Source organism: Triplophysa rosa, linkage group LG14 (assembly GCF_024868665.1).
Source record: "Triplophysa rosa linkage group LG14, Trosa_1v2, whole genome shotgun sequence".
Lineage (NCBI taxonomy): Eukaryota > Metazoa > Chordata > Actinopteri > Cypriniformes > Nemacheilidae > Triplophysa > Triplophysa rosa.
Window position 1 is genome coordinate 20738158 of NC_079903.1, and position 18543 is coordinate 20756700.

General features: G+C 38.6%; 4 protein-coding genes across 8 annotated transcripts in view; 2 read left to right on the top strand and 2 right to left on the bottom strand.

Moving 5' to 3' along the window:
* The window catches only part of stim1a (stromal interaction molecule 1a), a 39077-nt gene extending 32766 nt beyond the window's left edge, over positions 1-6311 (bottom strand). For both annotated transcript variants that reach the window (XM_057350697.1, XM_057350696.1), the window contains exons 1-2: positions 6062-6311; positions 4865-4995 (exon numbers count right to left, since the gene is read on the bottom strand). In XM_057350697.1, coding sequence (XP_057206680.1) covers positions 4865-4985 — 121 coding nt within the window. In that variant the 5' untranslated portion in view covers positions 4986-4995; positions 6062-6311. The remainder of the gene's footprint in view (positions 1-4864; positions 4996-6061) is intronic.
* A 2436-nt stretch (positions 6312-8747) lies between these two features.
* rhoga (ras homolog family member Ga) lies at positions 8748-12572 on the top strand. 2 transcript variants are annotated; one of them, XM_057351992.1, is made up of 3 exons: positions 8748-8772; positions 8962-9035; positions 11001-12572. In XM_057351992.1, the coding sequence occupies exon 3, from the start codon at positions 11028-11030 to the stop codon at positions 11604-11606; it is 579 nt and encodes a 192-aa protein (XP_057207975.1). In that variant the 5' UTR covers positions 8748-8772; positions 8962-9035; positions 11001-11027; the 3' UTR covers positions 11607-12572. The 2 variants fall into 2 exon arrangements, with proteins under 2 accessions (XP_057207975.1, XP_057207976.1); XM_057351993.1 differs by lacking the exons at positions 8748-8772; positions 8962-9035 and adding an exon at positions 10469-10546.
* A 1716-nt stretch (positions 12573-14288) lies between these two features.
* Positions 14289-18543, bottom strand: part of LOC130564517 (sialoadhesin-like) — a 55145-nt gene continuing 50890 nt past the window's right edge. For all 3 annotated transcript variants that reach the window (XM_057350613.1, XM_057350612.1, XM_057350610.1), the window contains one exon: positions 14289-14715. The gene's annotated coding sequence lies outside the window, so the exon portion shown is untranslated. The remainder of the gene's footprint in view (positions 14716-18543) is intronic.
* Positions 14956-18122, top strand: chrna10a (cholinergic receptor, nicotinic, alpha 10a). Its single transcript, XM_057350571.1, is given in 6 exon segments — positions 14956-15002; positions 16007-16034; positions 16328-16482; positions 16784-17297; positions 17299-17317; positions 17395-18122. Coding segments are annotated over 6 exon segments (1431 nt in total). The 3' UTR covers positions 18063-18122.

An 18543-nucleotide genomic window follows, 5' to 3' on the forward strand; every position in this document is an offset into this window, starting at 1 on the left:
ATAATTTAGTCAATGAATAAAATATAGATACATTAAGAAATGTGAAAATTCTGTAAATAACTAGTAAAATTCAAATATATTACTATTTAATAGTAAAAAAGAAACTAAAACTAATTTATATAAACTAAATGCATCATGCATAAGCTGAAGTTAGTTGTTTACCTTTGAAATTATTATTTCTATTTTTATTCATGTTTCTTATTTATATATTTGTATTATATTGCATTTTGAATTTAATATGGCAATGGAATGTACTAAATGGGTTTAGTTTTCACAGATATTAATGTATGCAATTTCAGCAATAAAAACTTTAATTGTTCGAATTAGTTGTTTTACTCATTTTAAGAGACCTGTCTTATTTTCTCTTGTATATTTAGTATTGCTTTTTAATAAAGAAAAAGTACTTATTATCCGAATACCCGATTAATCGATGGAAAATCAGTAGAATACTCGATTAGTAAAAGAATCGATAGCTGCAGCCCTAGATCGAACTTAGAGAAATTCATTTATATGTATTACTGAAATACCTCTTACAAACACTAGTGAAATAAAAACATTGATCGAACTTAGTAAAATTCATCCATATGTATTACTGAAATACTTCTTATAACTGCTAGTGAAATAAAAACATCAACCTACCTTAGTGAAATTCATTCATACGTATTCATGAAACAGATCTTACGAACACTAGCGAAAATCATTCACATGTATTACTGAAAAGTTTTTAACAAACACCAGTAAAAATCATTCACGTGTAATACTAAATAACCTTTTCCAAACACTAGTGAAATTCATTTATGTGCATGCTAAAATGCCTCTCATGAACACTAGGGCACTACTGAGGCAACATGTTTCAGGAATGGTTGATGAAAGATTTCAGTGTAGTTGATGAGAGCTTATTTCACTTGAAAAGGAAGCTGCACCCGCACTTCCGTTTAGTTTGATTTGAGCCCAGGCAAACCTTTGCAATACATCTGTTGTTATGTCGCAAAATGTAGTTTTAAGAGTTCATTAGAGCACAATGTGGTTGTTTAAACTTACAATCTGAGGTCAAAATATAAAGGCGCGACTGTTTAAAAATGTGCTCCGGAGGTGCCAGGTTCGGGCTGTCAGTGGTCAGTGGCCCGCTGAAAACATTAATATCTGGCAGCACACGTAACTTGTTGCTGGTTCTGATGTCTCGACAGATTACTACAAAGTACATATATATATATCTTTCATTTTATGTATAACGGGGTCTTTTGGCTTCCCTTGTCTCTGACCAAATTTTCAGCTATAACAGTGTCCTGCAAAGCTTTAATCCTTTATAGGCTATTTTTATCTGCAATTGTTGAAGCCCTGTGCTTCAACAATTGCAGACTAATAAAACTAATGACTACGTTCTTACCCAAATGACAGCGATTCCTGAAAGCCAAAGTACCTTCTCCAGAAAATGACACAGTGGTTATGAATGGGAAAGAAAAAACAGGAAATCTCACGAACCCTTAGGCTTGTCACTGAACTTAATGGAGACCAAAGTCTCCACATTTCCCACATGAGCATTAATCTAAGTGCTGGGAAAGTCAGGAAAAACCCATTATCTTGGATATATTTATCCTTAATAAACTCTAAATCTGTTTAAAACGACCATATAACAGCCATTTAACATCTTTTTAAAGTTCAAGTGACTTGGCCTTAATTTTTCAAAAATTGTGTTAAAGGTCCAGTGTGTAATTGTTTGGAGGATCTATTGACAGAAATGCAATATAATTATATATAATGAATATGTTATCTCCTTTGACAAACTCTGCTAGCCTTCCTGCTAGCGGCCAGATGTTACAGTATCACGTTATGACCGGGCCTCATTCCAAATGAAGAAAAGCTTAAACGCTCACTACAGACTTGGAGGCAATTTTCCCAAAGGGCCATTAACTCATTATGCCGCGATCAAAATTAGACGGTTTGATTTACTATTACTAATATAACACGAAAACGCGAGGGCACCAGATGGCCATTGATTCAAAAAGGACAACGTTCGTGTCTTTAAGTTAAATTTCATTCGTAACACTCAAGCATTACCAGTCCAACATTAACGTCATCCACATTCATACGAAATAACTATTTTATGGAAACTGCAATACGCCCTTTTCACAATGACGTCACTTAACTTCCGCCTTTTTGCAAAGCAGTGTATCATAACATCCGTCTTGCAACAAACAAGAAGAAAAAGAAGAAGAACTTCGGTTTTGCCGTCGCGCTGGAAAAAAAACTGACAGAACACGTATTCAAGTACTTATCCTAGCACCTTCGCTAACACAAAAAGAAAACAAAACACTTACCTTCATAATCAAACAGGTACTGTTCAACGAAGAATTTGTATCTTTTCTCTAGCTTTGATCTTGTCGTTAGCGAAAATTTGTCTGCAAGACGTTGTACATCATCTAGACGTATTTGTGGCAGATGTGCAAGCCACTTGGTAAACTCTATTCTGAGGCGCTAGCGGAAGTAACTTCTTTTTCTTCTTGAGTTTTAATGGCGGTTGGCAAACCAGCTTATAGGTGCATTACCGCCACCTTATGAACTGGAGTGCTAGCGGAAGTAATGATACACTGCTTCGCGGCAGAACGGACGATGCGTGACATCATGTAAAAAGGGCGTATTGGAGAAAACTGGTCACTCAACATCTACTATAAACCTAAAACACTAACAGAGAACCTCACTAACGTTAGTCTAGACACAAAAAGCTAATACTGGTTTCAAAACTTTTATGGTTCTCATTAGGGATGTTAATGATTAATCGAGGATCGATTATTTACTCGATAAAGCTTAACAATCATCGAGCTAGATCATGCGCATGCGTGCGGATCATGCGCAAACACGAGGAGAAAAGAAGCGAACGCGCCGGAGTTACGTCTGGGATCATTTCACATTAAAAGGTGAAAACGTCAACAATGATTATCACTTAAAAAAAATGCATCCAGCAGTCTCTGTGACTGGATCTGCAAAACCTACAACCTCCGTTTTAGCCAGTAAATTATCTGCTCAAAAGGCATCACAGAGCCAAATAAATAACACAGCTCAGGAACATTAATCAATGAAGAATGATTTAACAACACTGTCGGGTTTTGTCGTCGCATTCCACCGCAACGCATTCTAGGCCTATAGGTCTATTTTATTAGAAATGAATCAGCTAATCATTTACCTTAACTCTTACATTTAACTTCTCCACATGTAATGATGTTATCATTTGAGATACGCAAGTCTCAACTGCAGGACCGCAGCCGGTTAAACTTGTGACACGTCATGGACATTCAAGAGTAAAGGTCTTTGCACACACAGTCCGAAATTTTGCACACACAGCCACTCAAACTGCTTGACGAATGCGAAAAATGCAGAAAATCGAACCCGGTCCGAATTTTTTATGACGGACGAAAATATCGGAGGCAGTGTGTAAATGTGATTGACACAATGTGAGGTCGTATTTATTATTTAACGTGCGGAAATTTCGGACGCAAATTTCGGACTCAATGTGCAATGGGCTTAAGCGTGCTTTTTCGAATTCTCCAGAATGTCTGTGATATGCACATTCATTTTGGGAAGAAAGTAACACACTTATAATAACAAAATATCACATTTTCTTACGCGGACACACGCAAGGAAATTAATAGTCTCACATGCAACTGTTCCAGAATGCGCATCCGAGTTGGCGTTTGATTATTAAAATAAATAATATTAGCATATGATCCATTATATTGCCTTATTTTACACTGCCACTAGTCTTTTATATAGACTAAGAAATATTTTTATGTTCAGGTGAGGAAACTGGGGTTTTGAATGATATCTGTAGGCTACACCCTGTTATTCCTTGGCTATATTTTATTGCAGTAGAGGAATATTGCAGTAGCCTATTAAAGTTAACGAGTAATCGATTAATTGATCGTGAATTTGAATTAAGATCAGTTATGGGAATTTGTATAAATTGACATCCCTAGTTCCCACACTTTCTGATCAAGTGCAAAGTGCTGTATTTTAAAAATCATTTTATAGAAAATGCAAACAGTTTCTAGCTAATATTTAATGTCAACCACTATAATAATACTCGATTTGCTTTACAAAATACAGGCAAACACTACATTTAACTAAAAGTCAAAAACAAACTATTAATTCATAAAAAAAACATTGTTAGAGAGACTTAAAGGATTTTCACAATAGGATCTACCGCCAATAGTATAATGTATCCCTCATCTGTACGTCCCTTTGGATAAAAGCTTCCGCTAAATGACTAAATGTAAATGTATAATATTCTAAGTAACTATACAAATGTCCATCGTTGTTTTACTAAAATTGTCCATTACTTTTGTAGTCTCAGAAATCCCAATTTTTAAATGTCCTGACATTTCCAGTTTTTGTGACTGTGGTACTCATAAGCCTCACACAAAAAAAAAAACTTTAAGATGTTGTTTTGCTATCTTGACTGACTCTCCTATACACACTAAATCGTTTAGCTAACATTTTGTAAGAACTGGAATCCAGGCAAGCCACAAACAACACATCCCAAAAACCTGAGAGTCAAAAAACTTTGTAAGATTTAAAACATATTAAAGAAGCAACTGTGCACACGATGATGCTCTAGGCACATTTATTTGACTGACTGCCACAACACAGCACATCTCAGGACAGAGCTTAACAGAGAATACATTCCCTGCCTATTCTCAGCCGGGACACATTTAGACCCCCACACAACTTCTAAATAAGACTACAGCAGTCGCTCCAAAGTACAAAGCGTATAGAGCACACATTGCTTGCTGAAACCGACAGTCACCTTTGGTTTGTGATGACACAGCAACATTTTTTATTTAAAATAACATTTCCAGGTCATACTCACCCGACACACCGTTGTCCAGTGGTGGCGGTTCTGTGCTCACTGAAATGAATTTGTCCGCCCGACATTTCCACAAGCAGCATAGACACACAATCCAGAAAGTCACCAGTCTGCTGAGCTCCATACTGGAAGAGCTGGTTTGGGATATGAGACACAAAGAGATTTTGTTATTGCCGCTAAGCAAATTCACAATGGCGTACACCACCTCTGGGAAAGTCAGTTGTGACGCAATGAAGTTCTTTCCTAACAAACAAACTAATGATCAAAGTTATTGTGCATATGCTTAAAAAGTTCTCTCTTCTTCTAACGAAGACAATATAGATATAAGAGTGATTTTTGAATCACTGGTATTTTTCTTCTGCTGTTGAAAGTTCTCTTTGAATTGAAACTTATCCACAGCACTTAACCCCTTGGGTCAGGTTAAAATGAATGACGGGGCAACTGGTTGGAGGAAACTTTAACACTTGTTATAAATAACCCTCAAAAATAAATAAAAACAACAATAAACAATATTTCTGAGATACGTTTTTTTTTGCAGGAGCTTTAAACATATTGTTCCCGATACAGCTCAGATCGTTAAAACATAAAGAAAATCGTACAGAAAATAATCATTTAATCAAATAGATTTAATAATTTAAAAAAAGAAGTGACGCGGTCTGTATTTTCATCCTATATTATAATAAATATACATGCCTGTGTACCAAAAGATGTCATTTAGAGTTGTAGTGCTATGTTAGTGGTAAATGCATTCATATTAAAATTGAAAAATAAAGTGAATTAAAGTGGATCATACAATCCAAACGAAACTATAATGACCATATGAAAGGTTGATGGGCAAGATATTTTCAACTGCATAAAGATTTCACACGGTATTTATTCATAATCTTAGCAATAAACGCATTAACATAATATGCATTTAAATTATTCAAAAGCAGATCTCTTTAGTTTAACTCCTCACATATGCTAATGAATACACACCACAAAATAGTCAACCATAAGATAATAAGTTAAATCAGTCATGTACAGTTTATCCAACCAATCGCACCCTAATATATGACATATTTCATGCAGTTAAATGCGCACCTGGCTTTGTAGCAACGCGAGGCCACTGGCACTCACCTTTCTAAACACTACAACGCATCTATGTAATGGGTTCAAACAGCAAGAACATGGTGTTTACAAATAATATAATCGATATACCTCAGATTTTCGTCTCACTGGTTGAGATTAAACTCGAAGGTTCGTCTTCAGCAGCGGCTCTCTCCTCCCACGACACTCCATGGAGGCTTTTTATTAAAACACTCCAGAAAACACACGATCGCTATCCGGCGACTCTTCTGAGTGAAAGAAAACGGCAGGTGGACGGTAGTTTCAGCGATTGAAACAGCGACAGGCCGTGTGAGCTGTGCTTCCTTGTCGATTCACGCCGGGGCTGGCGGGCTGCGGCGCGGCGCATGCGCAGATACTCGCTGTGCCAACTCGCCAGCGCACACAAGCAAGTAGGTTCAACTTCATGCGGCGCTGCGCAGACATACCGGTCGATGAAATCAAAAGTACCGCGAGAGGGATGTGAAAGCATAACGAGCCGTGTAATTTCTCGCGCTCTCGCGGTACTATGATGTCATACACGGATCGGTCTGCGCAGCGCCGCACGTAATCGAACTTGCCTGATAATAACTATAAAACGCCAAAGGGTGATGTAGAGAAACCAAAGGTTATTTTAGCAAGGGTAGTATTTTGTTCCTCCTTTGCTTTTATGACAGCATGGATCACGATTTTCTATCTCAGCGTGATTCATGAGAATTTGTAGAAAAGATTAAACACTCAATGTAACAATATTAATAATGTTTTTAGCTGCTCAGAAACAGTTTAAATCTGTTTTCATCTTCTGCATCCTCTTTTTTTGTATTTTTCGTATACATTAGACCATTTTTATCTGGTTTTGCCATCACTCTCTCTATCCACCAGCACACTATTTCATCACCTGTAAATATAATGTTATAATTTGAGTGCATGGTAGTATGTGGGATTTAGTCCTGTGATTGGTAAAAAAATAAGATACATTTGCTGTTTGGTGGGACACTTACATCTGTTTAATCTGTTTAAATGCTTCATTGTATACACTCTCTCCTCCGTTTTGTGAAGAGACTGCAGAAAATTGTCCGTAGACATGTCCATGGTTCCCAACAGTGCGTCTGTCTAACGACTACACTGCCGCCTAGTGGTCTGGCGATGATGCTACGTTATTTTACGTGACATCAGGGATCTTCAACGCTGTAGCTCAAATACACAGAAACTGCATACATTTCTTGTGAAAGTATAGGCAACAATGCCCTCTTGAGGTGTGCTCTGAAACACATTTTTACTGGATTACGCCTGGAACAGATAAATTAGGTTTATTAGGACAAATTGTGCTATCCTATCATGATCACAAAAAGTGTGTTATGCATTGATGCTGCTGTTTCAATACATTGCTATATTTAATGTAATTTTTGTGCATGGCTGGATGAATATGAGTCTTCTTGAGTCTTACGCGCATATAGAAATGTTTATTATGTTGTGTTATCTGTACAAATAAAAACCTAATAAAGTAAACAAGTAAAATTTCCACTATTTAACACGATGATGCCTGTCAAAGTCAAAGTCTGCTTTATTGTCAATCCTGCCATATACAGTACATACATATAGAGGATTGAAATTGCGTTACTCTCAGACCCGTGGTGCATACAAATAACACTAACACAGAATAAAAAAATATTTTATGTTTAGCTTCCTGACTGCCTGGTGAATGAAGCTCTCCTTTAGTCTGCTGGTCCTGGCCTGGAGACTCCGCAGTCTCCTCCCTGATGGCAGCAGCCTGAAGAAGATGTGTGTTGGGTGAGTGGGATCACCTTCAATGCAGAGGGCTTTGCGGGTGAGACGGGTTCCATAAATGTCCTGGAGGGGGGAGAGAGACACCAATGATCTTCTCAGCTGCTCTCACTATGCGTTGGAGGGTCTTGCGGCAGGATGCGTTGCAGGCGCCATACCACACAGTGATGCAGCTAGTCAGAAGGCTCTCGGTGGTGCCTCTGTAGAAGGTGTACATGATGGGGGCTGGGGCTCTTGCTCTCTCAGTTTGCGGAGGAAGTAGAGACGCTGCTGTGCTTTCTTGGCCAGTGCTGCGGTGTTGTTAGTCCAGGAGAGATCCTCAGTGATGTGCACCCCCAGGAACTTGGTGCTGCTCACTTTCTCCTCGTCGCACCATTGATGGTCAGAGGAGCATGCTGAGTGCGTACTCTCCTGAAGTCAACTCCTTCGTCTTCTCCACATTCAGAGAGAGATTGTTGTCACTGCACCATGCACCTGGCCAGGTGGCTCACCTCGCTCCTGTAGTTTGTCTCATCTCTGTTGCTAACGAGACCCACCACAGTCGTGTCGTCCGCAAACTTGATGAAGAGGTTGGAGTCATGTGACAGGGTGCAGTCGTGGGTCAGCAGGGTGAAGAGAAGGGGGCTAAGCACACATCCTTGGGGGGCCCCAGTGTTCAGTGTGATGGTACTGGATGTGTTACTGCCGACCCGTACTGCCTGAGGTCTCCCCGTCAGGAAATCCAACAGCCAGTTGCAAAGCGAAGTGTTTAGTCCCAGCTGGACCAATTTGTGAGTGAGCTGTTGAGGGATGATTGTGTTGAATGCTGAACTGAAGTCTATGAACAGCATTCTACGTACGAGTCGTTTTTGTCCAGATGAGTGAGTGCAGCGTGGAGGGCAGTGGCGATGGCATCATCGGTTGAGACTTGATGTTGTGCATGACAATTGAAGCAGGATGGAGATGACTTCTTTGGGACTGGAATGATGGTGGTAGTTTTGAAGCATGCGGGGACAACAGCCTGTCTCAGCGAGATGTTGAAAATGTCTGTGAAGACATCAGTGAGTTCTACTGCACAGTCTCTCAGCACGCGCTGTGACTAATTCACTGTGTTGTTTTATTAATAGGCTTCATTTCTGATACTCAGCTTTATGGCTCTTATAGTCTTTGAACTTCCCTACAAGCTCTTTGCCTTTTTGTGTCACTAACTTCCTCTCAGTGAATTAGTCTGCACTCACTTCCTTCTGCAGTGCCCTGTGCATCTCTATTCAGGGTTAGTTCACTACCGAAACATTTTCTGGACTGACGTTTTCATCAATGAATGGTAAGTTACATCTTTATATTTGTACATTTCATGCATACATCACTGACTTACATGTATAAGGTTTCATTGTTATGAGGCCAGATTTGATCTCACTACTGCATAGCTTGAAAATGGAAAAATCGATAAAGAGTGGTGATGTCATAAAGATGCGATTATATCCGTTTTTGATCGTTGTTGTTATTTGTTAGTAAAATGGAGGTCTGTCTGGTTTTATATACTGCAAGGAATTTTGTCGGAATCACGACATTTACTTGTACAGTAGATTAAAAAAATATATCATATTCTTACTTTATTCTTAATAAATTTAAAACGTAATATTCTATTATTAAAACACAAGAAAACCTTCACACATTGCTAGGTTAAGTTACATAGTAATTCGTACAGTAGTTCAAGGTACATGCAAATCGATATCAGCTTTACATATTACAAAGATAACAAACAAAACTATATTAAATATTAAATAAATGCATTTTAAATGATTTACAATATTACACCAGAGGATTTTAAAAAATGCTGATGAGTGATCAGGTGAAATGTCTACATAAGGTGTTCTGATGATAGTCCCCTTGACAGTAAGTAGTACACTGTTGACATATATTCATACTTCCCTTTTAAAAGCAAACTCCCTTTTTTAGCATCATAGTCATTTTAGAAGAATCAACTTTGGTTTTATTTTCAAACTAATGCTCATAAAACAGTTTATCGTGTTACACATAAAATATATAACATATTATATTTGATCATTTCAGGCTGAGGAGAGCACCAATGAGCTGTTCTTCAACCACTACCCAGAGATCTTTCATATCTCAATTTTTAATTCCTAGACATCAATAAGATTACAAATGCAAATGTAAATAGACGTTGATTAATGGCTGGAATTCACTACTAACTTTTTTTTAAGCTAGACATATATCATGCACTTGCAGACTTTTTGAAAGTTTCAGATATCTGCAGACTGGCGCAGACTTCCAATCCAGAAGTCCAGACTGACAATCTGGGCCAAATCCTTGGCAAAAGTCTTGTAGTGTATTTTAGCCTTAAGTCTTCACAGTTGTCTTGAGACACAGATGTTGGTAACCTTACAAGTGTCCTCTAAAGTTTCAATAGAGAACTCAAGAGTCTCCAACCGTGATCAGATTTGTCCTTAGTCTGCAATCAAACATACATACATGTCAGCATGAATTCAAACATTCTCTTCAATTTTTTTTCTAAATGTTATAGCTCTATACTGTATGTCAACAATTGTCTCATTAGAATCTATTCCTATTTCTTCTAAAGCAAATTAGGACAAATATCACAATAGAACTCAATAATGTGCCCTGAGCTTTACAAGAGCTTTTGGGTATCTTCTGAACAATACATTTTCTCTCAGGATACACTGACATTGCCTCAGATTATATATAATGTTTATGTTGTTTCTGAGGTAAAATGCGCTCCTGTCTGTGAGATGCATGGTCTACAGTACTTCCGCCCGCTCAGCTCCCCTACTTCTCAGAAGGATATAAATAAAGGTCATTGACAACACTCTAATGTTTTGTGGGTGGAAGTGTAGTCATTTTTAGCTGATATACACACGTGATAATGTGACATCAACGAGACTTGCACAACTATATTAGCCTTCTAGAATGCTGCTTCTTTTGGGTATAAGCATTTAGATCATACATATCATTATTGGCCTTGCTATTTAAAACCAACAAACTATTACAATTGCTTTATTTTGGTATAAAATGGGGTTACAAAGTTTAAATGCACACGAGAATGTTTTTCCCTTATATGCAAAATTTGCATGAAATTTACATGACAGCATGCATTCAACTGGCCTTGACTCTACAAGTTTACTGTAGCATGACATGATTTGAGATTCTGAGAATTCCCCCCCAAACTCTTAAACTGCCTGTCTGTTCAGATTTTTGGACCCCACACATACATGTAAACCAAATGCACAATTTCTTTTGTATTTTTCAGTGATTTGGGTCTGACTGACAGACGATAATGCAGAACATCAAGTGCGTCGTAGTTGGAGATGGTGCCGTTGGGAAAACCTGCCTCCTGATTTCCTTCACCACCAATGCTTTTCCTAAAGAATACGTCCCAACTGTCTTCGACAACTACAGCGCACAGCTTACAGTAGACGCAAAACTCATCAATCTGAACCTGTGGGACACGGCGGGTCAGGAGGAATACGACCGTCTGCGGACTCTCTCCTATCCGCAGACCAACGTCTTTGTCATTTGCTTCTGCATCACCAGCCCTGCATCCTATGAGAACGTCAAGCTAAAGTGGTACCCCGAGGTGTCCCAACACTGCCCTAATGTGCCCATTCTGCTGGTGGGGACTAAAAAGGATCTGAGAGATGACCCAGAGGTTCTGAATAAGCTGAAGGAGAACAACCAGTCACCTATCACCCAGCAACACGGCGGAGCGCTGGCCCGACAGATTCAAGCCAGCAAGTACATTGAGTGCTCAGCGCTCAACCAGGACGGCGTGAGTGAAGTGTTCACGGAAGCGGTTCGCATTTACCTCAACCCAACGCCACCAGCTTCCAAAAAAACAAAGTGTGTGATACTGTAAATGTTCTGGGACATAAATATGATATATTTTTAAATATATAATAATGAAATATTTAAAGGTTTTGGGGTTTTTTCACATGTACTGTAAATGAAAACATATACAATAGTCATAACAGTAACACTTAAATGTACAGTAGAAACACTTCAGCATGATGTAACAAAAGCATGTATTTAAAAAAAGGCCTACAGCACAGACACACTTTACAAGAAAACATTTTACATGTGTCCTAAGCATTCAAAAGCAATCTTTTGGGGCCAATGTATGTTAATAGCAAAAATAAATTAATAAAAAATATACTTTTTTAGATTGCGGAGAAGGACATATTGTAACAGTAATGTGGATTTAATAAAAACTTAAAGGAAATGTGTTACTATGTATGCAGATATTTTATGCAATTGCAGAAACTGAAATTGGTCACCTGTCATCTTTTGTCTTTTTCTTTCCTTTTTTTTGTCACTCATACTAAGGTCAAGTAAACAAAAATGATGACAGAAGTTTTTGTGTGAACTATCCCTTTAAAATGTGTTAATTTAAGCAAAATACCCCCTAATGTGACTGACGGATTTACTTTCCTTCCATAAGAAAATATATGAGAACATCAAGAGTGCACAGCTGGACAAATCTAGAGATGTAAAGACTCGTTTGCCCACATCGAGCAAATTATTAGACTTCATGGATAAACTAACATACATGATGTCATGTAATGCTAAAGTCTCGCCAGATCTAAAAGGTTTTCGGAACTATTGTGTACAGTATCACCATGTTCACATACATTGTCATGATATTAATAGCTGTGTTCATGAAATGCTGACTTTATACTTTTATGCACACTAAAAGAAACCATTTCTGAAAATCTGGGTACTTACCTCATGATTACAAAACCCAACGTCCATTAGTTTCAGCTTCAGTTTGTGGCTGCTTATGAAGCGATTTTTATTCTTTTTATGTATCTTTTGTGCTGTCAGTGAGAGTACCCTACATGAAAGGAGAACGTTCACTTCCCTCCCCTAAATTAGCTGCTGTCTTGGTTTTGCTGAAGCTTTTAACTTTGTTCAGAAACACAATAAAACTGGACAACAAAGAGTTGAGAATTTACAGTCAAGTTACTTTCTATCTGCATGCATTTTGCAATATTGTCAAATAATTTTATTTGTTTAGTGCTTTCCCTGTTGAAAAAACAGCATATTATGGGTTAGGCATGTTTTGATGCTGGTTTGACCAGCTTAAACCAGCACATGACCCGCTTAAACCAACACAAACCAGTAAACCAGCATCAAAACATACCAAACCAGCATAATATGCTGGTTTTTTCAACAGGGTTTTACTACGGAACCCTTTTGCGTCGACGTCATGGCAGCTGGAGGCAAAACAAAGAGAAGACTGGAGGCGGCCAATACAAATCAGCACAGATTCGCCTACACAAGGACTTTAAAATATCATCTTGTTGTGTTGTTTAGTGCCACAATCGACAGAATACAGTCTCCAATTGATTCAGGCGATCTTAATTTCTGCCTCCACCTAAGCTCCGCCCACAAAAATGCGTCACAATGTTAGCAACGAATAAACACTGTTTCAATGTAGCATTATAAAACATCAACTTTTTACAAGGTCAGTGTGTGGTTTTGTCATTGCCCATGCATGCACCGCCCAATTAGAAATTACGAGTAAAAATCTTGAAAATGTGGTAATTCCGACATATTCATAAACGCACCCATGAACGTGATCTTGTTTTCGAAGTGCATTGTGGGATTTTTTTGGGAGCTTCTGTGCACTGGAACTTCTGGACTCTTGCGGAACAAATTCTTGTTACGCAACGTGTATGTGACGCTATGTGAAGTAGGCTAAAAAGTGTGAGATGTTTGAGCGGATCTTATCTTACAGTATTGCAGGATGTTGCGTTTGCTTCAGTCTGATTTGAAAGTAAAATGCAGTAGCCTCAACATGAGACTGAGACAGTTTTATTCCCAGCCAAAACACTGCTATTCATTCACTTGGATCCTGACCGCAAGCCAGTAAATTTGACAGTAAAATCAGTGATATACCTTCTGGCAAACAAACAGGAAACTCCACACACCTATCTGTCTTTGGATATAATGCTGAGGCCTCTATTGTATTTTAACATTGCCTGCCTCATATTTTTCATACACAAATTGGATTTTCCTTTTTGTGCGTGTCTTTTTTACATTGTATATCGGTTGCTCTTAGTATTTTACAGTATATAAGTAGGCTATATTTATTGTACACACATGAAAATGAAGGTCTTGAGTCAAATTGTATATATAGTTTCCCTTTTTTTAAAGCTAAAGATAAGCAGAAATAATTAAAAAGTAGCAGGTCGCATAGTAGAGATAAAAATGCATAAAACACATACTTTAAGTTGTCACTACAGTGAATATTGATATATAGTCTGGCATAATTGCATTCTCCGTCCACACGTGCAAATAATGCCACCCTGTGGCTATTGTTTGAAATGACCTCATATATGACAAGGCTGCAATGTATTTCGCACTCTAGCAACTTTATCGCAAGTATTAAAAATATGTTAAACGTAGCTGTGATCTGATGTTAGACGAGCTTGTAGGTTTTCTGATGATAAATTAGTTTGCCAGTCATATTTTATTCGATGTTTAACTAACACCAGAGGTGCCCCAACGATTTTTTTCTGTTTTTGTATATGTGACCCTGGACAACAAAACCAGTCATATGGGTCAATTTTTCGAAATTGAGATTTTTACATAATCTGAAAGCTGAATAAATAAACGTTCTATTGATGTATGAGTTGTTAGAATAGGACAATATCTGGGTGAGATACAACTGTTTAAAACTCTGGAATCTGAGAGTGCAAAAAATCAAAATATTGAGAAAATTGCCTTTGAAGTTGTTAATCGGGGGCACTGTGGCAGACCATCCACTCACAAAAATAAAGTTTTTATATATTTAAGGTAGGAAATTTACAAAATATCTTCATGGAACATGATCTTTACTTAATATCCTAATGATTTTTGGCATAAAAGAAAAATCGATAATCTTGACCCACACAATGTATTTTTGTCTTTTACTAAAAATGTTCCCATGCTACTTAAGACTGGTTTTGTGATCCAGGGTCACATATGTATATTTTTTATGTCCACTAAACCTGCCTGACATACAGTAGTTGTGTGTTTTGTCTTCAGTCATTTGAGAAACTGTGATGATGCAGCAGGCTGGATTACCCATGTGCAGTAGAGGATTAAACATCTGTCCACTGCAGCTGAGATGTCCGGATATTAAAGGGATGAATCACTATTGGACTGATTTCACATTTTTTGCTTGATTGTCAAGCGTGTTCTTGAATGAAGTAATTTACGAGATGACGCCCAAGAATGTGCTATATGCCCTGTTTGTCTTCTGCTTGCTGTTTGTACAAGGTAATACCTGTTTCTTTCTTTGAATATAATTCCTCAATTCTAATGCTGTTGCCAACCAATAGAGATTACATTTTATCAGACTTTTTAGACAGAAGTATATTTAATGCTTTGCACATTCAGCATTTCTTTGTTCCGGTTTGACCAAAAGATTTCAATTTATTTCATATTTGCTGTTTCATGAATTTGAATTGTTTATTATCATTCGATTTTTTGCAAGTAATTGTGCTACTGTGACAAATACCCCCTATGTCCAATATGCATTACAGAATGAGATTTTTGGCATTTTGCTTAGTTATTTGTGTGGAGAGGATGTTGGGGGCGTGGTTATGTTGTATAGACATAACAATATATGCATATTGTGTGTGTGGAGTGTTTTGTATGTGGGTATGTCTGTCTTCTGTGTTTTCAACCTTTTCTTGTTTTTGCAGGTACAACTTTAATTATTTTACTTATAGTCAATATGTCTCATGTACAGCTGCTTTGTAACAATGAAAATTGTAAAAGCGCTATATAAATAAAGTTGAGTTGAGTTGAGTATAGCTTTAGATGGGTAAACTATCAGAAATCCCTGTCCACTTCTCATGAACCATCTGTCACAAGAGGACTCTCACATGCCTGAACATTCACAGCTGATCAACGTTTTTGACTTATTGCCATGGGCTCTGAACTTAAAGTCTCCGTGAACCGGAATTTGCGATCGTTTTTACTTCCGTATTCTGACACATTTCCGAGTAAAAAGGAATTTCAAAGGAGAAAATTAGTGGGCGTGGCCTGTGATTTTCACTGCGAATTGATTGGATGTGTAAAACAGCTGTTGCATTGATTTTGAAATGAAACTGGCAGCAGACTGACAGTTGAAGGGGAGGAGTTAACGGATGCTCCGCCCAAGCCGTCTAATTTACGTCATTTGAGATGGATAGTGCATTTTCAGATTTTAACTGAAGCTTATGAGGGTACATGAATTTTAAAAAGAAAATGACCCACATTGATAAGCTATTTCCTGCCTCAAATCATTGACATGGTACTCTAACCCATAACACACAAGAACACGGCATGCCAGAAAATGACAGTCAGTTAAAGAAGAGAGCAGATATGTTTTTATTCAATAAATATTGCAAAACCTATTTTAATACATTAACACTTTTCTGAATCAAGGAAGCAAACTCATTTGTTAGATCAGACAACATGCTAAAATCTTTGTGTCAACTGATCAAAGTAAAGCTTGCATTTGCATTTCAAACAACTAGTGGTGTCTCACTAAAAGAAGTGGTTCATTTGGGCCCTTTACTGGGAAAATGTTTGTGTCTGTTACAGGATGAGCGGAACCAGATTCTGACAGCATATTTATGGATACGACAGGTGTGGGTTGATGCGTATCTCACCTGGAATAAGAATGACTACGATGGCCTCGATACCATCCGTATTCCTGGTAGTTATGTCTGGAGACCTGATATAGTCTTATATAACAGGTAGGTCAGACTGGTGGCATGTTAGTTTTTTTCTTTTGCACTTTCCCTTTTCTCCACATGGTGGCATAAACTGAACACTTAAGGACCCACTTGAGGAAAAAACATAAAACACAGACACAAATTTGGCCAACATTTTTCAAAATATCTTCTTTTATGTTCTGCAGTTGAAAGAAAGTCATACAGGTTTGAAATGACAAGAGGGCCGTGTAAATTATGACATAATTTTCAGTTTTATGGTGAACTACTCCTTTAAGGTGTTTTTAATTTTAAGGTACTGAAATTTTGCCAATTTTTTATTCAGCTCTGATGATCACTTCACTAGCACCATGGACACCAACGTCGTAATCCGTCATGACGGCCAGATCATGTGGGACGCACCAGCCATCACCAAAAGCTCCTGCAAGGTGGACGTTTCCTTCTTCCCCTTTGACGCCCAGCAGTGCCGTCTGACCTACGGGTCATGGACCTACAACGGTAATCAGCTGGATATTCTGAACGCCATGGAGAGTGCAGATCTCGCAGACCTGGTCGACAACGTGGAATGGGAAGTGCTGGGAATGCCGGCCAAGAGGAACATCGTCCTGTACGGCTGCTGCGCGGACCCGTATCCAGACATCACTTACACTCTGAAACTAAAGAGACGAGCTTCGTTTTACGTATTTAACTTGCTCATTCCTTGCGTTATGATCTCGTTCTTAGCCCCGCTGGGCTTTTATCTACCCGCAGACTCTGGGGAGAAAGTGTCGCTGGGCGTCACCGTGATGTTGGCCCTCACTGTGTTTCAGCTGTTGGTGGCTGAGATCATGCCGCCTTCCACAGAACGTTCCTTTGATTGGTGAGTCATATCTGCTTTATGCTTTTAAAATTTTTGGTTTTAATTTAGTACATTTGACTTTATTATTGGTCCTACAGGAAAGTATTACATCGCCACCATGACTATGATAAATGCATCCACGGCCCTGACCATCTTCATTATGAACATACATCATTGTGGGCCGGAGGCCAAACCCGTTCCCAACTGGGCCAAAAAGTTCATCCTGCAGTATCTGGCCAGGATTTGCTTCGTCTACGAAGTCGGCGAGAACTGCATGACTGCACAACCAGAGACTTCAGATCATCAACCTCCAAAGCCTCCCGACTCCAGTCACATGAACGGCTGTGCCGGAAAAGATGATGTTCTTTTTCAATTTGACCGAAGACAAGATACCACACTTCCAAAGTTTCCGGAAGACCAATCTCAGATGATGAGCCCATGCTCGCTGGGAAAACAGCCCACCTGTCGATACGGGGCATGGAGAGAGGGAGCGTTTGTGAGTATGGATTACGGTGGCGGAGCAGGAGAAATAGGAAAGGTAACAGGAGGTGGAGGCGATGGAGATCGTGATGATGGGTCCAAACGTCCATGCATGTGCGAACAACAGGTTCTCATGAGGAATATTGAGTATGTGGCAAACTGTTATCGCGATCAGAGAGCTACAGCGAAACGAACAGGAGAATGGAAGAAAGTGGCGAAGGGTTTGGACCGGTTCTTCATTATGGTTTTCTTCATGAGTTTACATATAATGGGGAAAGTTATATGACAGTGTGTAACTTTGCATAACATATTGCATAGGAAACTGTTTTTGCTCACTTAATATTTAGTTGGACATTTTTTATAAACATTTACGTGAGAATCCTGTTCTATATAGTACAATGAGCTTTTCATCTTTTGTACTTGTATGTCACTGCAAATCCCGTCCTCTCCCCTGATCAACATGATGAAGCAGAAGCATTAAAAGCAGATGACAGATGCTGCAGTGCTTTGTGTTTTTTCCTCATGTTTTTAGACCGTGACACTGAGAGATCAACTTTCTTTTCATCCGTTGCACAACAGGTATTACAAAAACGGAAAGTAATCAGTCCCTGCAGGATTTTGCGATCGCAGAATTTAACGCATAATCAAACAAACTCTGCAACATTTGCGGCAACTTTTCTGCATAATTTGGCCATGTGACGTCCTCACATCGCGCATTCTGTCAAAACCTGCTCCAAAAGACAAGCAAAGAGATACTAGACGGGAGA